Genomic DNA, 13,796 nt, shown 5'->3' with positions numbered 1-13,796 from the left:
CATGGGGTGAGAAGGGCACGGTGCTAAGCCACGGAGATGAGAGCCCTATCTAGGTTATAGCCGTATCCAGGCCTCGCCCGGATTCTGTTACTGCCTTTTCAATAAATCATCGTGTGGCTTTGAAGGAGACTTTTTGTCTGCTATAAGAGTACAATTTGGAAAATATACTTCCTTGAAACTGATCGTACCCATGATTCCTGGGACTTGTCTTCGTCAGATAGTATCTCAGATGCCTTTCATACACACCTCCTTCCCGCCGCACAGCCAACCTAGTGAAGGAGGGTATCACTGTTAGCCCCATTTTCTACATGAGGTTAATGAAGCCAGAACTCAAACCCCAAGCCTTTACAGCCTGCCTGCAAGCCTTCCCACCATATGGAGCTACTGAGGGTAAGACACCGTTGTGAAGTCCAGAGCCAGCTAGATATGGAGTTGTAGCATCACGTCTCAGCATCTCCTCAGCATGAGGAGAGTCACACTGCTGAACATGATTTATATCCCAGTGGCTACTTGGTCACACCTTGTTCCCACGTCACCTGCAAGATGTTTAATTTTATAAATAATAAAGACCCTTGGGGGCCGGAGAGATGACTCAGTGGTTAAGAGTATCAATTGCTCTTCCAGAGGTCCTGAGTTCAATCCCAGCAACCACACAGTGGCTCACAACTATCTATAATGGGATCTGATGCCCTTTTCTGGTGTGTCTGAAGAGAGGGACAGTGTACTCACATACATTACATAAATAAATATATATATATATATATATATATATATATATATATATATATATATTTTAAAAGACACTTGGGGTCTGAGCCAAGTATGTTGCAGGGGTGTAGAGCTTGTAGATGGGTTGTGGATGAGACTTTAACCCTGGTCTGCTCCCATCACTCTCCATCACTCTTACTGCCGAGGTTTGGGACACCTCAGAAGCTTACAGGTGGCGGGGCTGAGGTAAAAGGGCTCTCCCAAATTCATACAGTCACTGCTAACAGAGACAGAACTAGAAGGCTGTCCCCAGGGATGTCTTGGTTGACTGTGAGATATAAACACACTCTTTGACCCACTTAAACTATAGCCCGGAGGTAGGGCACGTAGCTTTCCTTGCATGAATGACGCCCTGGAATCCATGCCCAGCTCTATGTAAGCCCGAATGGTCCTGTATGGATCTAGTCTCAACATAAAAAGGTGAAGGCAGGAGGATCAGAAGTTCAAGTGCAACCTTGGTAACACAGGAGGATCAAGGTCTACCTGAGCTACCAAAAACCCTATCTGAAAATAAAACAGCCTACAGGGAAGTGACTGGACATGTTTATTCATTTAACAAGTATTTGTTTCGTTGCACAGCCTTGAGGGAGGTACTGCCTAGCTACCTTTCTTTTCTGAAGAGAGGGGAGTGTCTCCCACAGTACTGTTAGCTTGCCCTAGTGTGGGGGTTGGGTAGGGGGCGGTTATGGAAGAAATGTTTCTAAGGAAGAGAGGAAGACTTTCAGTGAGAGGCCAAAGAGGTCACTCAAATTGCTCAAGGTGTTAAACAGATTATGAGATTAAACTGGTTTGTCAGGGTAGAGAGCGGACTGTTGAAAGATTCCAAGCATGAATCAGACTTGTCTTCAGAAATGGAACCAAAGCTGGTGAGTAGGAAGGCACAGAGGCCAGAGGAAGTTGTTTGGTTAAATAAGCCTTGGTGGAGGTGCAGCAGACGGTGTGTTTCCTGTGAGTTGAGGCTAGCATCTCAGTTTCTCTTTCTATTACTGTTGGCTGGGGATGCAGTTCTGCCACTGCCAGCATCTGCCAGCATGGGGATTGGTAAGTGGGGACTTTAAACTGTAACCATGACTTCAGATCTCTGAGATAACCTAAATCCCTAAGATCAACAGTGCAAGCGTTCACACTCTTCCTGCTTTAGGACTCTCACGAAAGCCGCTGATTGAAGCATTTCACTTCAGTCTCTGTGTGGAAAATGATGGCTAGCCAGGTGAGGTGGCTCACACCTGTCATCCCAGCATTCAGGAGGCAGAGGCAGGAGGATCTGTGAGTTTTGGGCCAGTGTGGGCTATTTAGTGAGACCCTGTCTCAGATCAACAAAGATGGGTTTTGCTTCAGTAGCTCAAAATTTTTCTTGCAAGCATTAACATGAAATGCCAGTGAGCACAAGCTGCATTTTGTCCTCTCAGACCTCCAGCATGCCACGTCAGGCTGGAAGGGACCTGAGGTTGTCAGAGAGACAGCAAGAAGAACTGTATGTGAGTGGTGTTTTCCTTCTGACTCAGAGATGCCCCATAACAAGCCCACAAGGCAGGCTCAGTGTAGCACGAGCCCTCACGCTGAAGGGGCAGGGTTGCTGTGTGTTCTGTGCTTGTTCAGAGTTCATGAGCCAAGCAAGTGGCGAATGAACTCGTTAGGAGACATCGTTAGCCTTCCAGGGAGGACCGCTGACTGCTGTTGTCTTGGGCACATCAGTGACAGGAACTGGACCAAAGTATCCAGAAGCGGTATTTTGGAGAGAGGAAAATGGCCTCTTATCTCCAGTGTGGAGCCCCAGAAAGCTAATCAGGGTGTTAGGAGGAGTCCATGCAGCTTTGTCAGGACTTTTGGCTTAACTGAGTCACTGTGAAAAATCATGTGGACCGACAGTATCGCAGAGCCTCCTACTCTGAACATGCTTACCCAGGACGTGTGAGCTATTCCCCCACCGTAAATTAAAGCAATGCACAGGCTCTTGCTCTGCTGCTCACCAGCATCCGAACCAGGCCCGTGCTTCTCACTGCTAATGACTGGTTCTCTCCTCCACTGCATTTAGGGTGAAGAAGCTGAAGGAGACGTTTGCTTTCATTCAGCAGCTGGACAAAAACATGAGCAACCTTCGCACCTGGCTGGCTCGCATCGAGTCTGAGCTCTCCAAGCCTGTCGTCTACGACGTCTGTGATAACCAGGAGATCCAGAAGAGGCTTGCTGAGCAGCAGGTAAGTAACAGGAAGGAGTGCTGGGAGGAAGGGTGCCACCATGGGAGGCCAAGACAGGCCTGCCTTCATCTGCCTTGCCGTCCAGCGTGTTCATGCCTTTGTTTTCGACAGAGAAGGAGGCATCCATCCCTGAACACCCCTTCCCTTTTACATAGCCCTTTTGGAAATAGTTCAAGTAACGCTGAGGATGCAAGCCTTAACTTCGATGGTCAGCGGGGGTCATTCCCTGTGAAAGGGAGTGAGTTAGGGGTGTATTTTCTCTTTTGGATTGAGCTCTAACCCAGACTGACTTGAAACTCTCAGTCTTCCGCCTTATTGTCCTGACATCAACTTGATACACCTGAGAATTGCCTCCGAAAAGTAGCCTCTAGAGATCCACGTAGCCTCAAACCGGCCCCTCTCTCCTGGTCGCCTGGGACACAACACAGTCAGTGTCTTTCGTATGTTAGGCAAGTGCTCAATCAAGACCAGAAGGGAACACCCCCAGTTTGTGTGTGTGTGTGTGTGTGTGTGTGTGTGTGTTTGTCACATGTGCCTTGGAGGAAAGGAGGGAGGGAGGGAGGGAAGGAGGAAGGAGAGAGAGGGAGAGGTAGATCTCATTTTACCCAGGCTGTCCCCAAACTAGCTATATAGCTGAGGGTGACCTTGAACTTCTGTCCCTTCTACTACCTCCTGTATGCTGGGATTTATGGGTGTGTGCCACAATGCTTTTCTCAGACACCCTTTAATGATAAATTATCTTGAGTCAGGTCTATCTTTTCATTGGTTTAATTGCTTTGTTGTTTGCTTTTTGCTTTTCAAGAGCAAGGCTTCTCTGTGTAGCACGGACTGTCCTAGAATTCACTCTGTAGACCAAGGCTGGCTTTAAACTCACAGAGATCCGCCTGCCTCTGCCTGAGTGCTGGGATTAAAAGTATGTGCCGCTACTACCTGATCTTTTATTGATTTAAAAGTAACATTTTGTGGGGACCTTAAATGGAATAAATATGCGACCTTTATAACTTTTTTTTTTTCGTAAAAAATGTACCTGACGCCATTTTTAAAGGTTTATTTTTTTTTTATTATTTTAATTATGTATTACTATGTGCTCATGATGAGCATAGGTGTGACCAGAGATCAGAGGCATTGAATTCCTTCTCCAAATCTCACTGTATAACTACCTGGCCTAGGACTCACTATGTAGACTAGGCTGACCTCCGGCTCACAAAGATCCACCTCCTTCTACCTCCCTGGGGCTAAGACTGAAGGCACGCACCAATGTACCCAGCTAAACATCTCTTTTTATTGAGATTAGCTAGATCAGTTGTTGTCAACCTGTAGGTCAAGACCCCTTTGGGGGTCAAATGACTCTTTCACAAGGGTCACAGGGATAGTAGACATCCTATATTTAATATCAGCTATTCACATTATGATTTGTAACAGTAGCAGAATTACAGTTATGAAGTAGCAATAAAAAAAAATTGTATGATTGGGGGTCACTGCAACGTGAAGACCTGTATTAAAGGGTCACAGCATCAGGAAGGTTGAGAACCACTGCTCAAGATTCTGTCTTTGCTTTGGTGGATAAAAGATAGCCCTGAGCATCGTAGAATTTCAGTGGGCATTCCGGAGATCTGAATGTGCGTCTCAGTGGGCAGTCTCTCAATAGACAAGGCCTTGTAAATACCTGTCCCCTGGATGGTGGATTAATTCAAGTGGATATGGATGCTGGCAATATCTTTACTCTTAAAGAATGAGGCTGAATTTGGCTGGTCCTGAAAACTGTCTTCAAGTCTCATAGATCCAAAGTGGGAAAAAGCACTGAGTGGCAAGAGAATTTACTCCTCAAGCCATAAAATCTGAAACTGCCGCTCTCTTGGCCTCCTTTGTCCCCATGCTGAAGTGGCATGTAATTTCAGTCTAGCCAGTTTGAAGGCTTCCTTTTTGTAGAGTTTAAGGTCGCCACACGTAGAATTTTTGTCCTTTATGACTTGTTATTTCATAGTTCTAACAAGGCATCAAGGAGGCTGCTGCCTTTTCTGGAGGCTGTAGAGCAGTGGTTCTCAACCTTCCTAATGCTGAGACCCTTTAATACAGTTCCTCGTGTTGTGGTGATCCCCAACCATAAAGTGACTTCATTGCTACTTTATAAGTGTAATTTTGCTAATGTTATGGATTATAAATATCTGAGAACCACACACCCCCCACCCCCCACCCCCCGCAAAGGGCTCACGACCCACAGGTTGAGAACCATTGATCTGGGGTGCAGTCTTTGTTTCTATGGACCGTTCTCCTTGGGTGTGTCCTTTCAATAAGTCATCCACTCTTGAGTGGGTATTACACTGGCCTCACCCAGATATTCAGGAGAATGTTCATACTCTAAGGTCACATGGTTGGCCATTTAAAAATAGTCAGTCTCCTTTACCATGTACCTTAGTCATTGTTCTGTTACTATGAAGAGATTCCATGACCAAGGCAGCTCTTATAAAAAGAAAACATTTAATTGGGGCTGCTTTAACTAAGATGCTTAGCAGAGAGCATGGCAGTAGGAAGGTATGGTACTGGAGAGGAAGCTTAGAGCTAAGTCCTGATAGATATAAACACACACACACACACACACAGAGAGAGACAGAGAGAGAGAGAAAGAGAGAGAGAGAGAGAGAGAGAGAGAGAGAGAGAGAGAGAGAGAGAGAGCTCACACATACATCCAGGCTGCCTGGCATGAACTTTTGAAACCTCAAAGCCTACCTCTAGTGACATACTTTCTCTGATGAGGCCACATCTCCTAATCCTTTTAATCCTTTCAAATAGTGCCAGTCCTTGGTGACTAAGTATTTAATTAAATATATGAGCCTATGGTGGCCATCCTCATTCAGACCATCATACCATGTAACCTAACATAGCTCCTGATTCTGGAACTAGGACCTGGACATTCTTGAGGGCAGAAAAGGTCTTACTCCACCTACTGCACTAAGGCAGCTGTTAGTGGTTTTACTGAAATGAGTGTTGCGGTGTGTCTGTTACACTGAGTCCAGTCTTTCTGAAACACTGGAGACAGGAGGCATGGATAGGCCATTTCTAAAAACTTTGCTCATGTTTTAATCACAGATAATTCCCCGAAGTTGTCTGACCTCTTCCCAAAATAAGACCTAAAAAAGTTGAGATCACTTAATCCTGTTTTTCTCAGAAGTCCTTAGCTTTTAAAGCTGTTTCGGTCCCTGCTGTCCCTCAGGCCTCTTACTAATAACAACCTTGGGGAGGTGGTGGAAGAAATGGTTCTCAACCTGTGGGTTTCGACCCATTTAAGGTCACATATCAGACATTTGCATTTCAACTCAGATTATTGAGTCCTGTCACTTACTCCTTTTGATGGGAGAAAGGCTTTCTTGTTGGTTTATGCTGTTTCTCAGAGTTCAGATAGTTTCTGAAATGTAATACTTCAGACTTGTGCCCTGGTGGGTATTACCGACATGGTGGTGGTGGTGATGATGATGGTGATGTCATCATCATCGTCACTGGTCCAGCACTTATATGGATGACATTTTAAGATACAGTCCACTTTCTTTTATATTGTACAAGGTACCTAGTTCATACTGTAGCATCCCTCAGCTCTTCTATAATGTTTGAAAGAAGATATGGAATCTTTAGATGAAGGTTGTTGTTAAAACCTTGCACCTCTTTAAAAACCCAAATGAAGGTGGTCCTTTTATAAAGTATCTCAGAGCTCACTGGTTCCTAACACTTGCCCTCCATAGTCTGTTCCTCGTTAGCCATCTTATTCCACACAAGCTGGATTAAGAGTGTAAGATAGGTGCTGGACATGTAATAGTGTAAGACGGCTCCGTGGCTAAGAGCACTGGCTGCACTTCCAAAGGACCCAGGTTCGAATCTCAGAACCCATGTGGCTGCTTAAGACCCTGTGTAACTGTGTAACTACAGTTTAAGGGATCCACTTCCCTCTTCCACAGGCAACAGGCACACATAAGGTACATATACTTGGGACATATAGCTTAGACACCCATATACATATTTTTTAGATATTAAAATTAAGTATAATGTAAGACCATTGGAATGATTCTTAAAGTAAATCACATTCATGATTACGTAGGCTAGAATTTCTCTGCACCTTTCCAAACTATCCTAGCTAACTAGAACCAAACAGCATCCTGGACACTTTCAATTAAGTTTCCCTGCACTGATTCAGTACCACTCTTTGGATTGCTGACTTATTGCTTTCATAGCTAAAGAGAGGATGCATCAATGCCAGTGAGTATCTGAAAACCTAGAGACCATCCTGTGAACCAGTAAGAATGCAGAGAGCCCCTGCCCCTGTAGGACTGTAGGCCTTCTCCCAGGGCCAAGCAGGAGAGCATTTCTGCATATAAATATGTAGTGTCCCGACTCTGGATCTGAGGCAGGGACTGCCTGGTGGAGAATCGAGCGAGAATGGGTGTGAGCATTTGTTCTCACTGCTATCTGAACACAGAATGCCCAGACTTACATTCAGAAGAGATGTAAGAAATACTAGGCCCATGCAGTAGTCACAAAGTAGCAGTATTCAAGTGACCTAGAATGGCCCTTACTGCCTTACTGTGGACAGTGGCTACTGTTAACAAAATAATATTCTTATGGCCTTAGTGTACTTAACAGTGGTTTGTGTAAAATGTAAATTTTCAGAAACAGACATATTAATGAAACAAAATAGAATTGAACTTTGTCTTTGCTCCTTCGTGGTGTGATTTAGATACCTGGACTCATGGGTCAGCCTCACATCACTTATCACAGAATCTGGATGATAGGGAAGACTTGTCAACTCTCTCTCTCTCCCTCCCCTCCCAGCCCACCCCACCTACAGTACATAGGGCGGGGAGGAGTCTCTTGATAATGAAAAAGCTATGTTTATTTTTAAAGAAAATTTCCAGACTGGGTATGTTGGCACATGCCTGTCATTCTAGCACTTAGCTGGGGCAGGGATGGTCCTTCTGAGAGACAGAGGATCAGAAGTTCAAGGCAGTCTTCTTGGGCTTTATAAATGAGGAGGGGAGAGCAGAATCCGATGGTCCATTTTTTTCCTATGGCCATGAACTATCTCTTTATATGTATTTATTTATTTATTTTTATGTAATCAAGGAAGTACCATGACTATTGCTACCATGGGACAAGACTCCAGAGGCCTTCCCCACTCCCTAAGCCACAGCCTCAGCTGTACCCCGTGGGTTAGAAGCCTCAACACTCTCCCTCGGGGTTTATGAAGTCTTCATGAGGAGGCCATCCACTCCTGTGCCTGCAGCTGCCAGGGGTGTGTAGGCTCAGCATAGGAGTCTTTATAGATATGAGAGTCATGTGACCCACCAAAGGTCAAAAGTCTGTCGCTTTGAGTTCCTTCTAAACAAGACTATTTTCCAAAGAAGATTTCCCTCAAATGGAGTCGTTACTGGGGACCTGTGGAATTGGATGGTTCGGATTAAGCCCTGTGTACACTCAGAGCTGGTGGGCAGTAGCATCCCAGTGAGCAGTGCCATCTGTCAGCGTATGGTGGGCACCCCCACCCTTCCCAGTACACTAATTCAGTAAGCTAGCATAATTGTGCAGTTGCCAATAGATGTAGGTGGGCCAGGTGTCTGTAGCACAGGGCTACATGAAGATAACGGGCTCCATCTACTTGAATCCCCAGACACCTGTGCCCCCTGGCTTAGGAGTGGGGAGGGATGATGGGCGGGGATCCTTTGATGCCAACCCTCCCCCCACTACTCTCAAGTGCTTTTGTGTTGTCTTGTAACTGTAGGATCTGCAGCGAGACATCGAACAACACAGCGCCGGAGTGGAGTCAGTGTTCAATATCTGTGACGTCCTGCTGCACGACTCTGACGCCTGTGCCAATGAAACGGAGTGTGACTCAATCCAGCAGACCACCAGGAGCCTGGACAGGCGCTGGAGGAATATTTGTGCCATGTCGATGGAGCGGCGCATGAAGTAAGTGGCCTTTCACAAGCGCTGCAGCCACAGGAACTATGCTCTGTTCAGGTCACTTAGAAATCTACCAAGAAGCAGCTCAGTCGGTAGAGTATCTGCCTTGCATAGATGAGGCTCTGAGTTCAAATCCCAACACCGTGTACTTGTCATCTCAGTCCTTAGGAGGTGGAGGCAGAAGGATAGAGAGTTCAGGGCCATCCTGGGCTACAAGAGTCCTAGTCTTTAAAGAAAGAAAAAACTAAGAATTGCTAGAGAAGGCCTAGTAGGGTGAGCAAGGAAACCATGGCAGGTAGCCCCAACTCTTGCCCAAGCCCTGGAATCAGGATTTCCAAGGTGCTGAGTCCTTCAGAAGAATTGAATTTAGACGAAGAACAACTCTACCCTTAGCTATTTCCTGGGAAGGGATGGTAGGGTATCTCCCTACACAGTTCAAGTAAAAGACTGGGAAATGGGCCCTATCAGGGACACTTAGAACTCCAAAATGGGTACACGATGCTACAGGTGGACATGGGCAGTGGTGCTAACTTCCTGTCCTCTGCTCCTGGCAGAATCGAGGAGACCTGGCGGCTGTGGCAGAAGTTTTTAGATGACTATTCCCGCTTCGAGGACTGGCTCAAGTCTGCCGAGAAGACGGCGGCCTGCCCAAATTCCTCCGAGGTGTTGTATACAAATGCCAAAGAGGAGCTGAAGCGGTTTGAGGTGAGCCTTGCCCATCCCATTCTCCCGTTACAAGCCAAGCCTACTGTATAGCTCGGAAGCTGCTGAGTGACTTTGCATGGCCAGATGCTTCCGACACAGTCACTGCCACCAGCCACCAGGACAGCTTTGCCAGAAGCACCTGTGCTTGGCCAGTCTTACAGACCTGGGATGTGGTGTTCTTACGGCCTGGGCAGCTGCCATGTGAAGCAAGCCACTTGGGGTTGGCAAAGTGGGGGGGTGAGGGGGGTTCCCAGCCCTTTGCCTATCTGCTGCTGACCTCCACTTCGTGCCACAGGCCTTTCAGCGACAGATTCACGAAAGACTGACACAGCTGGAGCTCATCAACAAACAGTACCGTCGGCTGGCTCGAGAGAACCGCACGGACACAGCCAGCAAGCTGAAGCAGATGGTGCACGAGGGCAACCAGCGTTGGGACAATCTGCAGAAGCGGGTCACAGCCATCCTGCGGAGACTCAGGGTAACCTGCCTGTGGGTCCCGGGGTGCTTGACATGTGATATGCTGTGGCAGGCTGGCAACACAGCAGCAGGTAGACTTCACTGAAAGCCTGAGTGTTATTAACATTCTTCCCACACAAAGGAGTCCATGGCTGCCAACGTTCAAAGAGGGCTTTGCATAGGACTTCTGAGGCAGAGCCTGCTTGTGTGAGCTGTGTTAGTAAAACACGTCTCCCTTTACAACATCTGTAACCCAATGGTGTAGGTGTTGGCACAGGGACGGCCCACAGAGTCTGGGGCACTGCTTTCCTGGGCCAGGGCAAGCACACGTGCACATCTGCAAGAGCCTTGGCTTGCCCATCTGTTTTAATCAGCCCTGCATCAGAAATATGGATAAAACACAGAGTATGTACCCAGTCTTGTGTTATGTGGGGTGTTGGTACAGTAACTGTCTGAGGTTTAGAGCACGATAATTAACCTCAAAGTGACCTAGGAAGATGAGAATCTTACTTTTTGTTTTTATTTTTATAGCCCTCCTCAAAGAACGTGGTAACTTGGGAGACCTCTTTCATTGGAGAGAATGAATCTGTTTTACAAGTTCATAATTACTGAAGAGCTAATGGGGCAGCCACACCTAAGCCCCATGTGTCCCCTTTAAAAGATCATGTGTCTGTGTTAAAAGACAGAGACTTGCCATGTAATCCAGACTGGCCTAGCACTCATAATCCTCCTGCCTCTGTCTCCTAGCTGCTAGGATTACAAGTGTGTGCCACCATTCCTGCCTGGATGAGCACCTTCCTAGCTTGAAGCTGCCCAACTTTCTTTTATGGGAAAGAAACTGCAGACTAATAAGAAAGGCCCCTGGGCAACCTGTCCCCATCCTCTGTAAACAAGGAGATCCACTGATTTAAACTAGAAAACAGAATTTCAAATTCCTCAATGGATCTAAGCAAATATGTTACATATTACCAAGCTCTCGAATTTTCTGAGGTGGAAGCCAAGGACCAGAGTATTTGGGGGTGGGGGGGCAGGCACCACACAGCCAAGACAAGATCCCAGGCTCCAGATACAGTGCAGAGACTCCTGGGATACCCCAGAGTCAAGCTGTCTGATAGTTCTTAGTACCGTATCCACTGAACCAAACATGCCGGTGCGGTGCCAGCATGGTCTTCCTTCCTTCCTTCCTTCACAGTACTTCACCAACCAGAGGGAAGAATTTGAGGGCACCAGGGAAAGCATTCTGGTTTGGCTCACAGAAATGGACCTGCAGCTGACCAACGTAGAGCACTTCTCAGAGAGTGACGCTGAGGACAAGATGCGCCAACTGAACGTGAGTACTGCTTCCTCAGCATCTGTGAAAAGGTACCTCTGTGGAAGAGAGCCAGCCAAGTGCCAGTTTTAGCTGGTACTCAGAGAACGTTCCAGAATTCCAGGCACCAGGCTACACTTTACCTGTATACTTACATTGCTTACTCTGGGGACACCGAGTCTTTCAGTAGACAGCTCGTTCTGAGGACACAGCTCATTTTAGGTTCCAGTCTGAATGTTCTGTGCTGCCATTTCCCTGGTACCTGAATCCATGCAGGGCATGCTCAGTGTCACTGGCTGGGCCAAGAATAAACACATCTCTGCTCTCACTGGTATAGATGTCGGTTTACAGTCAGTTTGGAAATTTTGGGGGGGGGGTTTGGTTGCTGTTTTTGAGACAGTGTCTTGCTATGTAGCCCAGGCTAGCCTCAAACACACGACTGTCATCTGCCTTAGCCTCCCTGGTGATGAGACTAAAGGCATGTGCCATGTGTTCAGCCTCACACTACAGTCTTCCCTCAGTCGTTCTCTCTTTGCTTAGAAAACATCAACAAATGAAAAACCCCCTGCCTCTTAATACAACTTAAGGCACTTATTGTTACTGTGTCCACCAAGGCAGATGCCCATCAGTGGCTTATATGGGGAAATATTCTGTTCCCAACAAGTGTCAAGAAGATGAATTCTCTCCCCCGTAATATCCATCTGGGTGAAATTTACAATTTTTTAGATTGAAAAAAAAAAAAGTATAGAATTATTTATTTAAGTTGATTGCCACTGTCAATTCCTGAAAAGCAGATGCTACTGTACCAATTACAAATCAGAAAGGGAAAAGAGACAAGACTGTAAGGACATCTAATGCCACCCCCGACCCCTGTATGGTCCTGTCATATGGAACAAACACTAGACACAAGAAAGAGTCTCTATCTTACCTTCCAAACAGGGCTTCCAACAGGAGATCACACTGAACACCAACAAGATCGACCAGCTCATCGTGTTTGGGGAGCAGCTCATTCAGAAGAGTGAGCCCCTGGACGCCGTCCTGATCGAGGACGGGCTGGAGGAGCTGCATCGCTACTGTCAGGAGGTGTTCGGCAGGGTGTCTCGCTTCCACCGCCGCCTGACCTCCCACACCCCGGTAAGGACCCGCACCCCAGTAACCCACCAACCAGGGCTCCCAGCTGCTCAGTGAGTACATCGTACTCGATGTTTGAAGAGTTGGGAAGATTACCTTGTACTGGACCCATGATTACTTGCAGTTAAAAAGGGCTCCATTCAACTGTGGTCCAGGGTGTGGAAGCAGCTCCATTCCTCCCTGGGGCTCTTCCCATCCAATCATGGCAGACTTGGTAATGTGCTAGTTTTATATTGAGTCTTGCTTGCCCTTCCCCGCCCCACCCCCACGCCCCCAGCCATCTTTGTGTGAACCCAATGGCTGAATGGCTGTGGAGTTATGTTTTAAGGATTTGGTTTTGTTTGTTTGTTTGTTTGTTTTTTATATTTTGTTTTAGTTATGTGCTTATTTGTGTGAGTTTGTGCATATGAGTGCAGGTGCCTCTGTGTGTGTGACAAAACTTTTCCTGAGCCACACGTCTACTCACCTTACACAGGGAGCCCACAATACAGATGCCATCAAAGTCCAACGTGGTGAACTAATGAGTTTTATAGGATTACTTATAGGAATATAGATGAGGAGTTTCTTAGAGAAGCAGAAATGATCCAAAGACAGCTGCATCCACAAAGCCCACCCCAGTATAGGTGACAGCTCACAAAAGCTGGGAATCTGGACCACACTGCACAGCCTGCAGGCAGCTCACCAGGTTGGAAAATGTTCTTTCCATGTGACTCGGGTCTAAACCTCTTCCAGGGTACCAATTTCTGCTTCCTCCAGTTGTTCTAGCCTCAAGAACCTTCTTAACAGCTTGGCTTGTCTGAGTCTTCTTTGCAGCTCAGCATTCTTCCTTGGTGTGGGGTGAGGGGCTCAGATTTTATTGCTTACTCTGAAAGGGAGGGGCCTAGTGAATCTGGTCAGTTTCCGCAACTTCCTGAGGCTATTTTGAGTTGTGTGCCTTCGGGTTTAAAAAGCTTCCCTACAGGGTGGATATTTCAATCTCAGTAGAAAACCTCTAGAGAACACCTGGAGGCAGGATAAGGCGTCAGATCCCTTGGTGCTAGAATTATAGACAGTTGTGAGCCTCCTGGTGTGGCTGCTAGGAGCTGGGCCAGGTCCTCTACAAACGCAGTGTGTACTGTTAACCATAAGCCATCTCTCCAGGCCCCAGGGGATTTTTTTTTTCCTTTGCATTTCTCTTTTCTTTCCTTCCTTAGTGTATAATAGTTTTTAATTGTTCATGAAGAAAGTAGATTACCTAATTTTGAACTGTTTGGCTAATGAAAAGGAAACCCTAAGCGTGCATT

At 46.7% G+C, this 13,796-nt stretch overlaps 1 protein-coding gene across 12 annotated transcripts in view; it reads left to right on the top strand.

The window, feature by feature from the left end:
* Syne2 (spectrin repeat containing nuclear envelope protein 2) overlaps positions 1 to 13,796 on the top strand; it is a 309,215-nt gene that overhangs the window by 282,182 nt on the left and 13,237 nt on the right. For all 12 annotated transcript variants that reach the window (XM_076921989.1, XM_076921988.1, XM_076921985.1 and 9 more), the window contains 6 exons: positions 2,804 to 2,966; positions 8,731 to 8,918; positions 9,467 to 9,617; positions 9,913 to 10,095; positions 11,266 to 11,403; positions 12,322 to 12,516. In XM_076921989.1, the coding sequence (XP_076778104.1) occupies positions 2,804 to 2,966; positions 8,731 to 8,918; positions 9,467 to 9,617; positions 9,913 to 10,095; positions 11,266 to 11,403; positions 12,322 to 12,516 (1,018 nt within the window). The remainder of the gene's footprint in view (positions 1 to 2,803; positions 2,967 to 8,730; positions 8,919 to 9,466; positions 9,618 to 9,912; positions 10,096 to 11,265; positions 11,404 to 12,321; positions 12,517 to 13,796) is intronic.

This window comes from Arvicanthis niloticus, chromosome 23, assembly GCF_011762505.2.
Source record: "Arvicanthis niloticus isolate mArvNil1 chromosome 23, mArvNil1.pat.X, whole genome shotgun sequence".
Classification (NCBI taxonomy): domain Eukaryota; kingdom Metazoa; phylum Chordata; class Mammalia; order Rodentia; family Muridae; genus Arvicanthis; species Arvicanthis niloticus.
Note: the sequence above shows the minus strand (reverse complement) of the source record. Positions and strands in the feature narration are given on the sequence as shown.